Genomic DNA, 21026 nt, shown 5'->3' on the forward strand with positions numbered 1-21026 from the left:
CCTCGTGGGGTGGACAGTGCCCACACTCTTGAAATGACTGATAGGCTACGTTCGACTGTTCGGCTTAATGATAGAATTGAGATTCAACTAGTGACAGGTTGCTAGCCTATCGCCTACAAGAAGAATCCCAAATTTATAAGCATATCCGTTAATCGCCTTTTACGTCATCCATAGGATAGAGATGGAGTGGTCCTATTCTTTTTTCTATTCGTGCCGGGAACCACACGGCACTTACGCTGTTAAGCTTTTTATAATTACTGGAAATGGGACAGCTGTAGTTTCTCGCGCGATAAAAACGGCGTCGCGCATGCCACGCTTCGAGGGCTGGTAACTTCGGCATTATACAATTACATCTACAGTTAAAGTTCTTGAAAAATTACTTGACGACGTTGGAAATTGTTTTGGCGAGAATGCAGACAAAACTTTATTATTCTCTAAAGATTTTAGATTGTCTTTAGTAAAATAGAGACTGTATGATTCTTAATTAAGCTGACAGAAGTTTTATTGATGTACTTACAAAAGGTCTCTTAAAATATTCCTCTCTTGTTCGATTGAAACCGATGAAACTCACTTCTAAGTGTCTTTACACTTTTATGGTCTCTCAAGACAATTAATAAAATCCCGTTTTCTAACAGGCAAATTGTAATCGTCTATTTTATTTAAGAAGTCGAATTTGATTTCTTCATCTACGAGTATGCTTTAGTAAATTGCTTACATTCTTGTGGTACTACAATATACTAGTTAATTAACCTATACAATTTATTTAAATAAGTCTTGTATATTTATAATAGAGATATTTTTTTTAAATAAAATTAAGATTCTTTTGAATTGGAGTTTGTTAAATAAAACAACTAAATGTTTTCACTTTACGAATCATTTATTAGCAATATATACGTAGATAGCAACTTTAATGATGGCGGATATCACAAAGAGTAAGCATGACTTAATCATAGAGTATGTTACCAAAGAGTAATTATATGATAATATTAATTAAAAAAAAATTAAATCTAAAATTGTTTTCTAAACACCATGGAACCACCAGGTTGCCACCCGCTGTTATGGAAAGGATTCTGACTTCTACTGACGCCAGCGTTCAAAGAAAGTGATGAATTTGGCGTGTTCATCAGGTTCACCCCTGCATTTACGGACTGTTGTGTGTGTTTGAACATCGGCGTGTGCGCAATCGACGCACCCGCATGTACGGTGTCGCTGAAAATTCAAATTCGGAATGGGAATAATACAGGCTACTTAGCTTTGTTTCATGAAATAAGGTCTCTTGATTTTTTTTTTTGCTGGGAGCAGCAGGCAAAATCTATTAAAAAATACTCACGAATAATAAGATTAATTCACCCCAGCTCTGGGTATCAAAACTCGGAGGTGGTCAAAGAAATGACTCATATACATACATATGGTCACGTCTATATAAATATCCCTTGCGGAGTAAACAGAGACAACAGTCTTGAAAAGACTGAATGGCCACGTTCAGCTATTTGGCTTAATGATAGAATTGAGATTCAAATAGTGACAGGTTGCTAACCCATCGCTTAAAAAAGAATCTCCAGTTTGTAAGCCTATCCCTTAGTCGCCTTTTACGACATCCATGGGAAAGAGTGGTCCTATTCTTTTTTGTATTGGTGCCGGTAACCACACGAAATTACTCACTTGTAAGAATAATTCACACCAGCTCCATGGGTATTAAAGTTTGGAGCTGGTCCTTTCGGGAAGGTTTTCGTGGTGAAAGCATTCACATCCACCTTGTGACGGTTGGCGTCGACCAGGTTCAAGTTAGTTGATGCTGATAACTGGTTGGCGGAGTGGGGTATATGTGTGGCGGTTACTCCAATGTTGGCTGACCTGGAATAGAGATTAATTGAAAGTCTGGGAATATCTTATTTAAAGCGGGGACGTCCTGGAGAATGGTCAGGTCAAGAGTATCGTAAACTAACGAGCTTCCATGAAGAGAGTTATGAATGTGGATGAAGAGGTATGCAGGGATCTTGGGAAGTGGAAAGATGTAGTCTCTGTCTTCCCCTCTGGGAAAGAGCCATGGTTTTGTGTATGTATGTATCCTGCTGGCGTAAGCCGCGGTTGCATCACCTCTTTGGATAGAAGCAATAATGAAGGAAAATGTTGTTATGGAATAAGTGATAGGTTTTGTAAATGTGAATCTGAATAGGTTATGTTATAATGTTATTATCGATTGAGTTATGAATGTGGATGGAGCGAAGGAAGTATACAAAGATTGTATCAAGTGGAAAGACGTAGTCTCTGCCTACCCCTCCGGGAAAGAGGCGTGATTGTATGTATGTACATATATGTAAGTGATAGGCTGATAAATTTGAAATTCCTTGTAGGCGATGGCCTAGCAACCTGTCACTATTTGAATCTCAATTCTATCATTAAACCATACAGCTTAACGTGGCCTTTCAGTCTTGAAGACTGTTGGCCCTGTCTACCCCGCAAGGGAGTAAAGACGTGACTATAATGCGTAAGTCGTTGTTGATGTGGGCTAAGCTGCAAGCAAATGCTTGTACATACATACATAATTACACCTCTTCCCTGGAGAGATAGGCGGAGACTACAACTTTCCATTTGCCACAATTCCTGCATACTTCTTTATCATCATCCACACTCATAACTCTCGTCATGCAAGCTCGTTGGTTTTTGAGGGAAATCAGTACGGTGGGCTCAGAAGATAGCTGGTGCCATCTCGCATTGATAAGTGTATGGGAGATGACCAGGCATCCCCTGAGCCGTGTGTACTTAAAAGTACTTACTGCGACCCCATAGTGATGTTACCCCCAGCGGATCCAAACGAAGGTCCAGTAGGTTTAGGGAACTGCTGACTATCCTTGTATCCATGGACAAAGGCACCGGCACTTCCATGGTCACCTGCTAAGCCCAGGGTAAGGTTCTTGCTACCATCCAGGTTGGTAGATATACCACCTTGAGGTTCCATGTTTAAAAGATGTAGTAGCTGTGAAAACGAATAACAGTATGAAGCTATTAAAGTTTTGACGGGTATATAAATGAGACATTAGTGATGTGACACCAACAACGTTCATATGTCGACTATCGATACTGATTATTATTTTTTGTTATCTAAATCTAGCGTGTGGTTTCCGGCACCAATATAAAAAAGAATAGGACCACTCCATCTCTTTCCCATGGATGTCGTAAAAGGCGACTAAGGGATATAAACTTGGGATTCATCTTGCAGGCGATTCATCTCAATTCTATCAGAAAACTGAACAGCTTAACGTGGCCAAACAATATTTTCAAGACTGTTGGTTCTGTCTACCTCGCGTAGTAGCATAGACGTGACTATATATATGATATAATAAATTATTCAATATTTTTTAAAAGTTCACACACGAGGAAAAATGTCACAAACGATTAATTTGTAAAAATGTATCTCTTGGTCGTATCGTTTTCGTCTCGTCGTCGTGTAAATATTAAGGTCGGAAATAAAATGGCCAATGTTAAATTTCACTCCTTTTTATTTTACAAACAAAAATACAAATGTTTTCCGTTTTTAGTATGCTATAAGTTAAAAGTAGATTTTACTCAATTTTAATATCTTATCCTCATTTAAATTCAAAGCAAGAAAGGAACATCACTACTCGTATCTAAGGGAATGCCCCTTTCAGACTACCTACATACAGATTGCTGAAGTATGATAAACGTCCAAATGCCGTGCAAAAAAGAAACGAAGTGCCGTGTGGTTTCCGGCACTTTATAATAGGACCAGTCCATATCATTCCCATAGATGTCGTAAGAAGCGACTAAGGGAAAGGTTACTTGGGATGCTTGTAGGTGATGTGCTACGAATCTGTCACTATTTGAAATTCAATTCCATCATTATCATAAGCCATACACTGACAGCCTTTCAGTTTTTTTAAGATTGCTAGCTCTGTCTACCCCGTAAGGAATAAAGGCGTGATTTATGAATATACGTATGTAAGTATGAACAAAATCAAATTATTAGGTAGACAGAGTCCGACGTAATCGCCTAGCTTGCACGATGTAACGAAAGGAGTATGCAGGGATCGTGGTAAGCGAAATATGCAGTCTCCACCTATCGCTCCGGGAGAGTGGACCCGAATTCTTATTTAATTAATAGATTTTCATTTATACTTACATTTGATGTGAAACTAAGTAAGTACAGTCACTTACCAATAAAACTAATTTAGACATTAGTAGGACTGACTCAAGGGGAAGAACTTTGTAATTGATGACTAATGACTATAAGTATTGATACTCGTTTGTACTTATTTCTGTGTTCTTTTTTACACAATATTATTAAAGTACCGCTCAACTGTCTGACTTTAATTTATCAGAATTTCGGGAATTCCCGAGGGACCAAAGCTCCGAAGATTTTGAGATTTTCTATTATGTAAGAATAAAGAATTAAAAAAATAGAGAATTCTAGCTTTTGCGCGGGACTTCGCTTCCGTTAAAATAAATCTAGTATAGTTTATGAGTTTATTTTTTACAAACAAACAAAAACAAATCTTTTCTTTTGATAAATTCTTAATGTGAATTATTCCGATTTGTATGGTCAGATAACTCAACCACTGGATCACAATTTACTAACTGATTCACTGACTTATCGATGCACGCACAGCGCAAACAAAAGCAATATGTAATTTTTCTCTATAATAATTTAGGAGAACAATAAAAGGGATCTCAATTCCAGTATAAAGCCATACAGACGTGGCCTTTTAGTCTTTTCAAGGCTGTTGGCTCTGTCTACCCCGCATGGTATATACCTAGACATGACTTTATGTATGTGTGTTTAAGAGGGACATATACATACATATAGTCACGTCTATATCCGTTGCGGGTTAGACAGAGCCAACAGTCTTGAAAAGACTGAATGACCACGTTCAGCTATTTGGCTTAATGATAGAATTGAGATTCAAATAGTGACAGGTTGCTAGCCCATCGCCTAAAAAGAATCCCAAGTTGGTAAGCCTATCCCTTAGTCACCTTTAACGACATCCATGGGAAAGAGATGGAGTGGTCCTATTAATTTTTGTATTAGTGCCGGGAACCACACGGCACTTTAAGAGGGAACTTTCCGAAATTTCCGGAGGAAAAGGTGCACGGGAATTTTCTTTTTACGAGGGCGTTTTCTAGTGTGATATATGTATATACTAGAAATGGCATAAAAATAAAACATCGCTTGTTACCTTCACCCACTCGATCCCCAACGTGATATCGTTCGGTCTCCAAACGATCCTCACGCTCTTATCTTTTATTCATTTCAATTTACCTTAGTGTTGCCAGCTCTAGAAGTTATAAATGCCGGTAATAAATACGCCGCTAGGTGGAAAGTTAAAGATATTGAAGTATTTTGCAAGCGCAAATTATTACAGTTATATAAAGTTCCATCTAAAGACAGACGTCCATAACACGTAAGAAGAAATAACGTCGCTGGTAGAACGGTAAAGGTATAAATAATCGTATTGAACTGGTTCAAATGCTTTAATTGAAATCTGATGATTTTGCGGTGAGGAAAAATATCATCAATCAGAAATTAGATCAGACGATGGGTATGTGTTAGTTTCCCCTGCAAGGGATGCGGAGGTTAAGCGGGAGTATGTTTATGTAAAAACTTGACTTTGTTTCTTGCCTAATCCAGATTCATGGTCTATAGACGCACCTTGGTTCCCTCTCAGGAGTGGTGAGGATTGCTACTGACACTAAGGCTTAAATGAGAAGTAACATAACAAGACGTTTAAATAAAAAAAAATGTATTTTGAAAGGACAGCCCCGCTTTTATCGCGTGAAAAGCTATCGCTGTTTCGCTTTTTTTTAAGACGTGAAACGGGACAGCGATAGTTTTTCTTGCGATAAAACTGGCGTCGCGCGTGCCATGCTATGGAGGCAGGTCATGAGTCGAAACCTAGCATGAAAATAATGAGTATGACGCGAAAGTAGTAGGTATTCAGAGATCAAGTGGAAAGTCCTGAGTGAGTCAAGGAGTTTCTTTACCTACCCCTCCGGGAAAAGAGGCGTGATAAGATGTTATATAATTATGAGAGAATGTAGATAAATAAGTTGTCATTATTTTATGTAGGTACTCTTGGTGAAAAATAAAATTAAAATTCAAAAACTTACTCCGTAAATTTAAGGTGATTTGGTGACTGGCAACCCCACCTAACAATGGCGGTGGATGTCCAATAAATCCGATATAAAATACGAATCGGTGTTTACCTTGTTTCCTTCTGTTATCCCAAGTTTTTTGTTTTCCCGTTTTTATCCGTATCAATTCGGAGTCGCGGTATGTACAGTGGATTTGATGCCAATATTGTTTGACTTTCAGTTGATCACGAATAATATCTAAACCCGATAATTTTATTAATCAAAACTACTGAACAGATCTCCATTAAAATTTTGCATACTTTTGTGTGTGGAGTACCGAAAATGAACCGTGAAAATATAAACTTTGCCTAAAAAAATAGGGGTGATTTTTGTATTGGTCACTTATATAAAATTGAGAAAATTAATTTTAACATTAAACAAATGTTAAAGCTATAAAATTGCAAAGGCTCTTGAAAATTCGTTGTGTTTTAGCGTGAAAGAGTAACAAATACACACACGTAGGTACACTCAATCCTTACTAAGTTTCTTTTTATAATTTAGTAGGATAGCTTAATTTTAAATTTATATTTATTCCACTTAAGAAGTTATCAATATTTAACAATTAATTCTTAATGCTGGATCACGTCAAATAAATCATTTGTTATTGAATCGCAACGGAATTGCCGGCGTAAATTATTTGGTTAGAACAAAGAACAGTAATGTAAATTTATTGTTCTACAACCTATTGTTCTTAAGAAGCCTCTTAGCAACTCCCACATTTATTCTACTTAATTGTAAGCTCAGATTTTGAGTTGAATTGTGGTTGTCAAAGTAATATTCAAGATAGGTATAGAAATTTGTAAGCAATTTTGTGCAAGATATCAGATGTACTCTTGTCCTATGTTCTTTTAAAACACTACTCAATAGACTGTATTCTGATGATTCTAACAATTTAGTGTAATAAATATTTTATTTATGTTTGTTTATCATTAATTAAGTTTATTTAATTAATTATTATTATTATACATAATACATACATACATATGGTCACGTCTATATCCCTTGTGGGCTAGACAGAGCCAACAGTCTTGAAAAGACTGATGGGCCACGCTCAGCTATTTGGCTTAGTGATAGAATTGAGATTCAAATAGTGATAGGTTGCTAGCCCATCGCCTAAAAAAGAATTCCAAGTTTGTAAGCCTATCCCTTAGTCGCCTTTTACGACATCCATGGGAAAGAGATGGAGTGGTCCTATTCTTTTTTGGATTGGTGCCGGGAACCACACGGCACTATACATACATAATCATTGGTTTTTTATGTACGCTGCCTTTCTGATTATGGATTTTCTTTTATATTTTGGTTGACTGGAAGAAATCCCAATTTCAATAAGTGTGTATTGTAAATGACTGAACATTTCAAGACTGTTTGGCTCTGACTACCATGCTTGGACGAGCCTATATGTATGTATGAAGGAAGAAGAAGCATGAAAAAGAAAAGTCCTGTCCTGAAAAACTGAATGTAGTTCAAACCTTTGAAGTATTTCTGTCTTTATTGATAAGATAACGATAAGTTCAAGTTATAAGTATCAAGATTAAGCTAGATAAGGTAATCTTTGGGGTCATTATCCTCACACCTGTTCTTAGGTCTCTAGTGGAACCTCCCTTCTTTTTAATCTAAGATAAAGGGTACATTGAGTGCTTAACCATCATGTCTGAGTATGTACAAATTTATACCTACAAATACTATAACCTCTAATGTCATATTCATAAAGTTTAAAATAACCTTTCGGATTTCACGCATAACTTTGCAAAGTGCAATCTTGATGCAATTTTAATTTTACTTCCTTATTGAACCGTAATGTTGTAATTATAGAGGTGTTTTTCCAGTGTGTTGGATGTAAAAATAAAGTTGTGCAATCGTATCTCTAGATAGAAGACTTGACAATAGGGTCTCTTGTTTTACCGGTCGCTGAACGCGTAAGGGTGTGGTTTTAGTGATATGAAAATCTATTAAAAGAATTACTAACTGATGAACACCTAACCCAAGTCAGAATTGTTATGTGTTAATGATTCATACACACATGAAATCACGCCTTTTTCCCGGAGGGGTAGGCAGGGACTTCAACTTCCCACTTGCATAGTTCTTTCGCTTAATCCACATTCCTCTCTTCATACATACTACCTACCAAGTGTATGAATGAATGAATGAATGTAGAATGAACTTATTAAATTCTTAGTTCAGGTGATGTGCTAGCAACATGTCACTATCTGCATCTTAATGCCGTCATAGTCCATATTCCTACAATATTTTTTTTTTTACTTTTGAACTTTGCTCTTAAATTCAGACTTTATACGGCTTTATGGAAATTTAAGGCAACCGTTTGGTTACTGGCACTAATAGAAAATAAAACAATAAGGCCACTCCATCTCACTTCCATGGATGTCGTAAAACGCGACTAAGGAATAGGCTTATAAACCTGGGAAGACGGCAGTACCTAATATTGATTCATATTAGGTATACATATATAATAAGTATAAGATATATAGTATAAGATCCTTTTCATTCCTCTATTGAATATTCATCAATCTACCACTAAGCCCTTTCCCATCGATTTCTGTTCATTGACAATAGGATTATGTCTGAGATCGACACTTCATTAAACTTCAATTATGTCCCTAACTGAATTAAAACCACTACAAAATGTATTCAGCATAAGACTGAAAATTAACGTGATTACCGAATTATTTATTATTATTTGAATTTCAATTCTTTCATTAGTCCAAGCGGCCGAGCGTGGCCTTTCAGACTTTTGATGAGTGTTGACCCTGTCTACCCCTCAGGGGATGTAGACGTGATTATATGTTATGTTACCGAATTTAATGATAAAGAAACTTTAGAAATTTCTCCGTAAGAAATCTTCGTGACTAAGTAAAGTTCACTTTTAATAAGAGTTTAAAAGGCTATATGTACATATACATATACATATTGATATAAATTAAGAACAAAGCAATTTCATAATGACAAACACACATGAATGGACATAAAAATAAATGTAAAAAGAGTATCGCAATTCAAATTTGTTTTGCTTCTAAATCACAGAAAAAATATACGGTTTATACGAGTACTTTTTTTTCATCGCCCCTTGCTGACTTTTACACTTGAGGACAAATTATTGGATGCATTTTAAACTCTATATTTTTTCTGTTCGTGTTATAAAATTATATCTGTACTATGTAACATAAATAATGAATTAACAACATACATTAACAATTTTAAGGATCGGCCGTGTGGTTCCCGGCACCAATACAAAAAAGAATAGGACCACTCCATCTCTTTCCCATGGATGTCGTAAAAGACGTCTAAGGGATAGGCTTACAAACTTGGGATTCTTTTTTCGGCGATGGACTAGCAACCTGTCTATGTGAATATGTCTATTTGAATCTCAATTCTATCATTAAGCCAAATGGCTGAACGTGTCCATCCAGTGTTTTCAAGACTGTTGGCTCTGTCTACCCCATAAGGGACATAGACGTGACCATATGTATATATATGTATGAAAATATTTCAGTTTGTTGTGAACACTTTTATTTTTCGAGTAATATGAACTGATAGTCACGGAAAAATAATTACAAACGCAAAAGCTTCTTTTATATAAGTACTTAGACTAGCTTTTACGCGGGGCCTCGCTTCCGTGGGAAATTCAGGCATAAAGTATTCTAAGGTCAATTCTATATATGTGCCAAATTTCGTGAAAGTCTAAGTTTAAAATAAAGTTTTTGAGTTTATTCATTACAAACATATAAAAATAAAAATATGAATCTATTTTCTTTATTAATAGTTTGGATAAGACTGAAACCTTTTCTTTGCCAACAAGTGTACCTTTATGAAATAGACGTCAAGAACAGATTTCATTGTTCTCTCATAGATTCCACTAGTTTTATTTGTTTACTCCGTTTATTTTCGTTATAATGTGCGGACAATTTGTTTTATTGCGGACTAAAATTATAAGGCGAATAAGGAATAGGATTACAAAGTTGGGATTCTTCTTTTAGGCGACGGGCTAGCAACCTGTCTATGTATAAGATAATAATATGAATCTCAATTCTATTATTAAGCCATACAGCTGAAAGTGTCCTATCAGTCTTTTCAAGACTGTTGGCTTTGTCTATCCCGTAACTATGTAAGATTATAAAATAGTGTATAGGTACTTTTGTTGTTGTCAAAACTACAGATTTAATGATATACTGGAGTTACACGGCTAGGAATTTTACTTGACCGCTGACTTTTAGATGACGCCTCATTTTATTGTAGGTATTTCTGTTTGTTTTTCTAAATTCAGTTTGTTTTTCTGAATTCAATATGTATAATATGCATGAAATGTACCACCAGTTAACTGAAGATAAACTTAACCCATAGTTATCGTTTATTTTCTACAGTTTATTGTTCCTTTTATTCATGTAGGTAATATTGACTTCACAAAACATTAACAAAAGTTTGAATTGATCTCAATAATCTTTCAATAACACTTTTTTAACTTCAACAGCCTTACAAACAACAAATATTTGTAACTAAAGTCCACTATTTTATAAAATAAAAAAGAATCACTACACAAATCTAGCCACACAAATTGAAAGATCTATCAAAATATTCATAAGACAGAAAATCTTTTCAATTTCTAACTGTCTCGATTTATTCATTGAAACGTTTCGAGAGAAGCAAGTTACAATACTGATAAATGTTTGTATTGAATTTCTGTTCATCGATTCAGGAATAGCAAACTTATGTTTCTTGGAAATGAAATGAATTGAATGATATTGCATTTTCTGAGCCACATTCTCTCTCTTGAATGGGCTAATTTTCGAAAATAGGAATGACATTTGGGAAATTTCATATGCGCACTGGTAACCTGGGGATTTGAAATATTTGTTTTGGGAGAATCAAATTAATTTCGGGAGAGTTGGTAATATAACGTATCACCCACCTATAACAGTCACATCATCACTCCGATAAAATATGAGTTGGTATGCGTAGGTATTATTATTTCCGTATTAAATATTCTATCACTAAGGTTTATCATAGAAATAATTTAATAGAATGCTCATGCTGATTTCGCTTTTGAAACATTAAAGTAACTGAATGAGTAACCATAACCAAGTTTTGAACAATGATAACAGAAGTTAGACAGATGGAATCATGGCGGACCCTGGGCTCCCCCCCAGGACGAATTCAAGAAGGATTACGATTACTTTATGTTAAGTAATGCCGCCGTGGTCTCCCCTGCGTGCCTTTTCACCGTCCGGGAACTCTTTATAAGCGCGCCCGCGCACCTGACATTCCTTTAGTCTACTGCAGCGCTCGCTATCCTCAGGCTTACTTGCTAGATCTCGTGTCTTAAGCTAAACCCATGCTCTCGTAATTGCAATAAATATCATTGTCTTCCCTGGAATATTTATAAGATTTCTCGACACGCTTGCATGCGACGTTTTATCTAAAACGATACACCTATTATTTAAAGGCAAAGAAACACAGTAGGTAAAGTGTGGCGACATCTTTACGCCACAAGTCACAAACACAAAATCACGAGACGATTTCAGTCAAAAACAGTCAAGTCTAAATCGCGCAAGCAAAGATTTCACGGATTGGAGCATATATACAACCTCCGATACAACATCGTCGTAGCCGCGGTTCTCCAGTCATAACACCTAGCCTGGCGGCAGATCTTCTCTTTGGTGGCGGTCGAGCCGAATCATCGCTCCCGCTACAATAGTTTTTGCTGGTTTTTAGACTAGTTCTACGGATCAACCTAATGAAAATATTGATCTTCTGAATCTCTGCATTCATCCCGCCAATCAGTAATAAACCTGAAACAAGAACGGTCACGGGCAATTAAAGTTCAGAACGGAGCTCGTTTCAAGTGCTCTGTCACCGATATAGACGAAGCTGAAATGAAGAGGCGGCATGTGAAAAATATTTTTATTTTTTTATTTTTTTTTTTCTAACATAACAGCTGTTTTCCCGCTTCTTGTATCTGCGGTAATTTAAAATCAAAATGATAGAGAAAAATATAAGTATTACTAAAAAGCATGACTATGAAAGTCACTGGACGATTAATGGGATTGAGATACAGAATTTTATACGTATTCCCTTCTCAAAAGCATATGTTAAAAGGGGATTCAATACACAGTATTTAAAAAAAGTCTGTGCGTAGCACGTAGCATATAGAGTTGCACCTGCTGGGTAATTCAGGAACGATGTCTAGGCATACGGAATTTTGTCTCATTTTCTTTTTTTTTTCTGTTCTTATATGTAAACTAGCTGTCCCGGCAAACGTTGTTTTGCCATATAAATAATTTCTAGTTAAAAAAATGTTAAGGGTGGACAACCCTTAACACTTAGGGGTATGAAAAATAGATGTTAGCCGATTCTCAGATCTACTGAATATGCATGCAAAATTTGGTTAAAATCGGTAGGTAAAGCCGTTTCGGAGGAGTACGGAGACAAACATTGTGACACGAGAATTTTATATATAAGAAGAAGACTAATCTATAAAAATGTACATTGTTGTATCTATACTTTTAATACTAAGCCACTTCTATTTATTTCCTAGCCCGCCCCCCGTAATTTAAGCACACCGGGACTCCGTTTCAGTTGGCCGTGTCTAGTGCTGTCTATAAAACGGAACTTTAGTTTCAACTTAAATTGCCAGATGCAACCTTTTATTTAGAAATACGGTTAGGTAATTTTATTTGAGTTATCCCTTTTTTCCGCTTTCCGAACTTTTTTTTATTCACTCTGTTCTATTAATTTCATTGATGAAAATAATCTCGTCATGAAAACCTGATTAAGACTCGTTGACAAATTTTTTTAAACTTTATACTGTTTGTGAATGAAGTAGAATAGAATAGATTTATTTTCAAAATTGGATACAAGGTACCTATCACTTATTGACGTCACATCACTTAAATCTAATTATAACTACTACCGCTTCTAAAGCGCATGTGTAGAAGAAGCGGCGGAACAAACTACACTGCATCATTTTCATCGGGCGTCAATATACAAATATAGATATCTTAAATCTAAATCATGGACGAATGCACATTGTCTACATTAAAAACCTGAATGAATGTAGAACTAGTTATTTCAATACGAATATTTCGTCAAGTGTTACTTGTATCTAACTACCCTCTTAAGGTAGGCTACCCTCTTAACTATCTTCTTAAATTTTGCATGAAAACACTTAGAAGGACAATAATAAAGTTCCTACTTCTAGTATAAAGCAAAGTCGCTTCCCGCGGTTGGCCCTAATTCTGTATGTATGTACGATTAGATCTCTGAAACGAATTTTATAAGTAAATAGAGTGATTCAAGAGGAAGGTTTATTATGTATCAATTCTGCCCGTGCGCAGACGCAGCGGATCGCTATAGTACCGTATTATCACGAAAAATTAAGTTCTCAGAGAAAGAGTAAGTAGAGTTGCAATAAACGACTTTTCCAATAAATGTTAATTAATTTATTATTTTATTATGCCGTGTGGTTCCCGGCACAAATAGTAAATTAGGACTACTTACTCCATCTCTTTCCCATGGATTGGCTTATAAACTTGAGATTCTTCTTTTAGGCGCTGGGCTAGAAACCTGTCACTATTTGAATCTCAATTGTATCATTAAGCCAAACAGCTGAACGTGGCCTTTCAGTCTTTTCAAAACTGTTGGCTCTGTCTTCCCCGCAAGGGATATAGACATGATATGTACATACATATCATCACGTCTGTATCCCTTGCGGTGAACAAAGAAAGAAATAAACAACGTTTCCCTAAACTAAAGTACTTTAAATATTTCTTTTCATTCGCCCTACCGGCCCCAGTAGCAAGGCACGCGCGACGCCGTTTTCATCGCGCGAAAAACTATCGCTGTTTAGCGATAGTTTTTCGCGGCAAAATGGCGGCGCGCGTGCCATGCTTGTTACGTGGGCTGAGCACTGAATCTAAATTTTGTTAATCGAAACAGACATACAATCAAAATATTTATGACCAGAAATGGCAATTTCCTTTCTAGACGCCTCGATTTTCTTTTCAATTTCAAAATGTCGTCGAAACAAGCGATGGTTGAGGAAATCTTCTTGGGGACATTCCTGTTCTCATTTAGAGAAATTTTTAAGGTTAGATTCTCCTGGAAAGTGCAATGGGGTTCATCTTGCATCTCTTTCCCATGGATGTAGTAAAATGGAATAGACTTATAAGCTTCGGATTCTTCTTTTAGGTAAGTAGGTATATGTACGATCAAATCAAGGAAGTCCTGACAAATGGTCAGGTCATGAGTACTCGTAAACGCCGAACTTGCATGAACAGGTATGAATATGGATGAGACTACGGGAATGTGGCGAGTTAAATTAGTTTGAACGAAAAGATTGATAATGCGGAGCATGGACCTGCATGGAACTCTAACTTGGGAATAGAGGTGAATATGCCGTGACTTTGGGTAGGTCGACGTGCTGTTGACTGTACCTTGTTTCTACCTATCAATCAGGGAAAGAGGTGTGTTCATAATGTATGGTTTCCAAATTTGCATCAAAGATAAAAGATAACTTAAAAAATATATAAATACTGAGACTGAAAATCCTTTATATTCTTTCGCAGCTTTCACGCCGTAACGCTATTTTTTTATTAACTTTCACAGAAAACTGATAGATGTGAGAAATCCTTTTGGAAAATCAGTTAAAGAAGGAATAATTTCTATCTCAGGTGAGATAGAAATTAATATCAGTGATGTAATTAATCAACCAATCATATAAAAACAGAGATATTAGTATAAGCTATGGGCTAGCAACCTGTCACTATTTGTATCTCAATTCCATGATTAACCTGAACATGGCCCCCACGTCTTCATATAACTGCTGGCTCTGTCTACCCTGTAGTGGATAAATATTTAATACGAGTAATTGAAAGATTTCGTTTATATTCTGTCACCTTGGCAACATTGAGAAATCCTCTCTTATTTTAGACATTCAGAAAGCTAATGCGCTAAAGGTCTCTTTCGAAAAAAGTCCTTAATGCAGACCCTGGGCTCTTCTCAATTACACACCGAAACACACTCCAGAAGAATAGTAAAATTACATAGTGGTGAAGTTTACTAATACTTTGATAGAATATTTTTATTATTTAATAATAAAAATATTTTTCATTTCTTATAAATTTTTTTTTTGTTTGTGACAAATAAACTCAAAAACTACTGGACCTATTTTGATGGTTTGACAATATGAATTAATTTATTACAAACAAAAATACATAGTATGATTATACTTCTTCCTCCTGGCTTTAGTCCCGGTTGCATCCTCAGTGCCTTATCGATTCGACATAGTACTCATATGATTATATTATACAGATGTAATACTTTCATATTAAAAACATTTGCATTTTTAAAGATGTATTCATGATTTCTACAATTAAATAATATGCAGTAACAATATACAGACAATTTATTTTAAAAAAATACACTATTTATACTATACCTATAACTATATCATATTTGTATCATTTTGAAGCAGATGCCTTACATTTAAGACACAAACTATATATTCTTTTCTTTTTACCAACAAATCTTGATCCACAAAATGAATGCATAGGTCTCTTGCACACCGTACAAAAAGAGATTCTATAGACTGTGTGCAAACAAATTATACATTGCGGTCTTTCGTCCTCATTCAGACTTACAGCAAAATCAGTTTCCACTTTATCAACTTTAGGACTCTCGGGTTCACTTAAATTAAACATTTGCCTTAATTTTTGGGCCTTTGTTGTTGCTTCTCTCGTGATTCCACCAACGTGCAACCAAGCCGGATTGGGATGCAACGCATTGTTACAGCGTATACCGAAAAGTGATTCGAACGGAATTTTGCCATCTGTTTCCATATTATTTAGCTTCCATTGTACCATCCGACATCCCGTAGCCCAGTTTGTGCACCCCGTCATGGACATCCAATCACAAAATCCATATTTAACCATTTCATCATACTTTTTAATTTCCTCCCATTCTATAGTTTCAACTTCTATGTAAAACTCTGGACACATTTTATAGAGTATACTTATCACACCAGAAAATAGATCCGGTTCCAGGGTATAAAGCGAAAATGGTGGTCCAAAGTCTGAAAATATTTTTAACAACTCCATTGCAATTTCAGACTGGTATTGTAAAACTAATGGCCGTAAATGGAAGAAATTTGTTGATTTCTCAACTAAAACAAGTAAATACCTGTATGGTGGGTCTTGACACTGGTATAAATCAATAATAAAAATGTAATAATTGTGATGAACTTCACCTGATTTTGATTTAGGATTGCAAGTGTTACAAAGTCTAAGAAATAAGGAAACATTTTCATGTCTCAAATGCCAGCTCTCATTTAACACACTCATCATTTTTGTGTAGTCAGCATGATTGTTTTGTATGTGTATATGGACTAGTAATTCAAAGCATTCCTCATTAGAAACCACAATGATTTGATCACCATTTTTGTTTAAGGTATCCTTGAAAACCAGAACATCTTTTCCCTTTGTGTTGATAACATCATAGGTTTTCAAAGCAGTCGCTGTAACTTCATCTATTTTTTTATTATTTTTCTCCGCTGTTTTTCCATCCAAAACTGTCTTTATCACAAATTCTATACAGTTTTGCCAACACGGATTGTTAAGATTCACTGTTTTAGGGCAATTTTTATGAAGATGGATGTAAAATTTTTCTTTCACGTTTTCGTAATCGAATTGGGCTATGTTTTCACGCACATCAAGTTTATTATCTGATGATTCCTCAGTTGATATTTCCATTTTGCCGGCGAGTACATAAATAAACAAACAACAACCAAAAAAGCGACTTTTTTTGATAAATTTTATGTCAAAGAATAAACCGTGCAAGCAAATGTCACTGTCATCTATCAATTTTATTTTTTCTTTTTTTTTATGTAGCAATCAAACTTCTTTATAGGCTTATTTTTGCTTCTTGTTGCTAGTGTGTTATGATGTTAGTGTACAAAGAATTTAGAGCAAATTTTAACTTATTTAAAGGTGAGTGTGCCGTCTGGTTCCGGCACCATAAAAAAGAGAATAGGGCCACTCCGTCTCATTCCCATAGATGTTGTAAAAGGCGACTAAGGGATAGGCTTTTAAACTCTGGATTCTTCTTATAGGCGATGGGCTAGTCACCTGTCACTATTTAAATCTCAATTCTATCAATAAGCCAAGCAGCTGAACGTGGCCTGTCAAGGTTTTCAAGAGTTGGTTCTGTCAACCCCGCAAGGGATATAGGCAACCACAAGAACATTTTGTGAGAGAGAATTTGGTGCGGGGTAATAAATATAAATAATAAATCTAGGTATTTTTCCTATTATTGGTGGTCCTATTATTTCAAATTATGGGAAAGTTAGTTTTGTTATGTTACAGTTCTAACCGCAGCAGGTTCCTTATGTTGATTTTGCAACTGGGTCAAACTAAACACATCGATTTCCAATATTATTACTACAAATAAAATAGGTTAAGAGAAAACTATGACTTTAAGGGAAATTTGTGTGGAATAATTCATCTAAGTACTTCCATTTCGTAAAAGGCAACTAAAGGGATAAGGCTGCACTAGATTAATCATAAATGCACCTACACTACTGCATTCATCTAATTTGCTCTTGCAATAATCTTACATTGGTACATATACATAATATATTATCACGTATTTATCTCTGTGTGGTTCCGGCACCAACACAAAAAAGAATAGGACCACTCCAGCTCTTTTCCATGGATGTCGTAAAAGGCGACTAAGGGATAGGCTTACAAACTTGGGATTCTTTTTTAGGCGTTGGGTTAGCAACCTGTCACTATTTGAATCTCAATTCTATCATTAAGCCAAATAGCTGAACGTGGCCATTCAGCCTTTTTAAGACTGTTGGCTCTGTCTACCCCGCAAGGGATATAGACGTGACCATATGTATGTATGTATGTATTTATCTCTTACGGGTAGTATAGTAGATAGTCATAGACAATGGTCTTTTGAAAATGCTATGACCACGTATATATCTACCACCAGGTGTAATGCGTGGGGAACCGCAGCCCCGAAGTTGTTGCTTCGAAGGTTCTAAGTAGGTATATATATTCCAAACCATGAAATCTTTGCTAGCGCGATTTAGACTATTCGCTGTTTTTGACTGATAGCGTTTCGTGATTGGCTGTTGTGACTTGTGGCATAGAGATGTCGTCACAAATTAAACGATACTATCACTACATCTTTTATAACATACATATATATGGTCACGTCTATATCCCTTTTGGGGTAGACAGAGCCAACAGTCTTGAAAAGACTGATCGCCCACGTTTAGCTATTTGACTTAATGATAGAATTGGGATTGCAACATTCTTTCTACTAATATTATAAATGCGAAAGTTTGTGAGTATGTCAGGATGTCAGTATGGATGTATGTTACTCTTTCACGCAAAAACTACTGAACCGATTACGATGAAATTTGGTATGTAGGTAGCTGAAAACCCAGAATAACATATAGGCTACTTTTAAATCCCGGAGTTCCCGTGGGATTGATTATAAGTATATAATTTTTTTATAGATTCAAACTTACACACATTATTATGTTTTATGTCAAACATCTATACAGAACCATAATCCTTTAGGGACTGACCGACACTAAAGTCCAATAATGGGAAAGTAGAATTACATCTAATAACAATAAATAGGTATGTGTCGTCTGTCCGTCCCTAGAGGCATGCCTTCGGAAGTCCGCTCACGAAATCGGGAGTTTGGATGTTTTTACTTGACCTATCCATACTTAAATACAATCAGGTCTAACCCTTGCGGGGTAGACAGAGCCAACAGTCTTTGAAAGACTGAAAGGCCATAGATTAATTATGGAATAAAGATTAGTTGCTAGTCCATCGCCTACAAGAAGAATCTCAATGGTAGTAGACCCATCCTTAATCGTTTTTTACGACATCCATGAATGTCTTATTATGTACAAAACTTTTTAATAGAAATATGTATGATAGTTTATAAACTTTTATCTACAGCATTATGCCACCTTATCAATACAATGGAAATATGGAAACCCATTATCGGAATGCGATCTGGGACTCCAATCACAAATACAACGTTAGTGTAACTTTAATTAAACTAAACATAGGAATGTTTGGGTTGTTATGGAGGGAATTCAATTTCGAATATCGTATGTAGATCGTATGGAAAGGTTCACTGTCGTATTGTTACAAAATGTCTAGTCAAGAGTACGCGAAACCGCCGAACTAGCATGAAGCATGAATGGCAAATGGAAAGATGTAGGTAGTCTTTTCCTGTTCTTTCGAAAATGAGACGTAATGTTTTTTTGTCTAGTTAAGGTGGTGGTCTTATCTTTCTTTGGTCTATTTTTACGAGTATTGGCTCTGCCTATCCTGTTGGGATGCGCGTATTTTTATTTCTTTTGCGCTTGGCTTCTCTTGCGTAAAAGTCAATCATGCAGAAAGATTTTAACCACATTTGAAAAAAAGGTGGTTCTCAGTTTGACCTGTATGTATGTACGCTGAACCAATTTTGATGCGATTTTTAGGAATCGGTAATCAGTCAGTGAGTCATAACCTAGATGAAAAGAGAGACAAGTAGGTAACTGCATAAAAGAAACATACATTTATTTATATATATTTTCGCTTCACATTGGTAAAGAAACCATTCAAGAGAAACGCTTACAAAGTTACTAGAGAGCGGCCGCTGCTCCGCTCCAGTAATACGAAAAATCCCGTTATTTCCCGTTCCCGCGGGAATTTTCAAAAAAACTTACATCAAGTAGTCCAACAATCTACATTCCTGCCAAACATCTGCATTGGCTAGATAGATGGCCTCTGTGGCGCAGCGGTAATACGCTTGTCTGTGACACCGGAGGTCCCGGGTTCGAATCCCGGTCAGGACATGATGCGAAACGAACTTTCTCTGATTGGTCTGGGTCTTGGATGCTCATCTATCTAAGTATTTATTATGAAATATAGTATCGTTGAGTAAGTATCTCGTAACACAACGAACTTCCTTAGAGGCTAACTCAATCTGTGTAATTTGTCCCGTATATATTTATTTATATTTATATAAATTTAGCATTCATTGAAGCGATGGACTAACAACGTGCCACATTTCTGAATCTCTATTCCTTTGTAACATACTTACGTGTCCTTTGACTCTTACGACTATTGGCTCTGTCTATTCTTGAAGGAAAAAAAGACGTGATATGTGCACGTAGGTATTACCAATAACGAAATACTACAAAGGACCAGAGGTGGCAATTTAATTAATTGCGTTTTTCAAATCGACCACGTGTCTGAGTGTCGTACAATACAATACAATACAATAGGTACCACTCTTCCAATCGCACGGATGAAATCGGTTCGATCCGCTTTGCTCTGTGTATAAAATCCATATATATAATAAAATTGTAACTGACGTCTGTACTTAAAAGATATTGCTAAGAAATCAATATGGGGATTCTATATTATGATCAACGTGAAAACATTAGATTTTTAAAATTTATGTCTGTATGTTCTGACTCGCATCACGCGGAAACTGTTTTGCATGCGGTTTTCTTAAATGTGTTAGGCTTAGTTCAACATTGAAACTGTTATGCAAATAATTCTCCTCAACTCCATAAGGAAAAAAACAGGTAGTCAGCTTTTTCAGGTACTTTTTACAGCGTACGAAGTCGCAGGCAACAGTAAGTTAACAAAAACAGCGAGCTACTCTCGGTCACCCAGGTACTTGAAACTAAATTCCAAGCGGTTAGAGTCGCGCGCAACAAATAGTCTCCATTAATTGTAGTCGAGACAATAGGAAGGGACTTATTGTGTGGTGAATGTGGAGTGGTTCAAGTAGACTTGAAGGTGCCTAAGTACTAGGGAAGTATCCTTTATCATTATTAT

General features: G+C 36.0%; 2 protein-coding genes across 2 annotated transcripts; both read right to left on the reverse strand.

Moving 5' to 3' along the window:
- Positions 1-856: 856 nt before the first annotated feature.
- Positions 857-3010, reverse strand: LOC106131965 (attacin-B). The gene is made up of 3 exons (XM_013331246.2): positions 2778-3010; positions 1663-1854; positions 857-1209 (listed from the first exon to the last, which is right to left on the reverse strand). Exons 1-3 carry the CDS (start codon positions 2957-2959, stop codon positions 1008-1010), a joined length of 576 nt encoding a protein of 191 aa, XP_013186700.1. The 5' UTR covers positions 2960-3010; the 3' UTR covers positions 857-1007.
- Positions 3011-15555: 12545 nt separating this feature from the next.
- On the reverse strand, positions 15556-16965 carry LOC106131975 (uncharacterized). Its single transcript, XM_013331257.2, has 2 exons — positions 16406-16965; positions 15556-16231 (listed from the first exon to the last, which is right to left on the reverse strand). Exons 1-2 carry the CDS (start codon positions 16905-16907, stop codon positions 15621-15623), a joined length of 1113 nt encoding a protein of 370 aa, XP_013186711.1. The 5' UTR covers positions 16908-16965; the 3' UTR covers positions 15556-15620.
- Between the last annotated feature and the right edge of the window lie 4061 nt (positions 16966-21026).

The sequence above is a fragment of the Amyelois transitella genome, chromosome 26 (genome assembly GCF_032362555.1).
Source record: "Amyelois transitella isolate CPQ chromosome 26, ilAmyTran1.1, whole genome shotgun sequence".
Classification (NCBI taxonomy): Eukaryota; Metazoa; Arthropoda; class Insecta; order Lepidoptera; family Pyralidae; genus Amyelois; species Amyelois transitella.

Bases quoted from the DNA above. Each gene is read 5' to 3' on its own strand.
- LOC106131965 (XM_013331246.2), bottom strand. From the start codon at position 2,959: ATGGAACCTCAAGGTGGTATATCTACCAACCTGGATGGTAGCAAGAAC. The intron at 1,855-2,777 runs GTAAGTACTTTT...TCTCTATTCCAG, and splicing joins AACATCACTATGGGGTCGCA to GTCAGCCAACATTGGAGTAA. The intron at 1,210-1,662 runs GTGAGTAATTTC...TTGAATTTTCAG, and splicing joins GGTGTGAATTATTCTTACAA to CGACACCGTACATGCGGGTG.
- LOC106131975 (XM_013331257.2), bottom strand. From the start codon at position 16,907: ATGGAAATATCAACTGAGGAATCATCAGATAATAAACTTGATGTGCGT. The intron at 16,232-16,405 runs GTGAAGTTCATC...AAATATTTTCAG, and splicing joins CAATCCTAAATCAAAATCAG to ACTTTGGACCACCATTTTCG.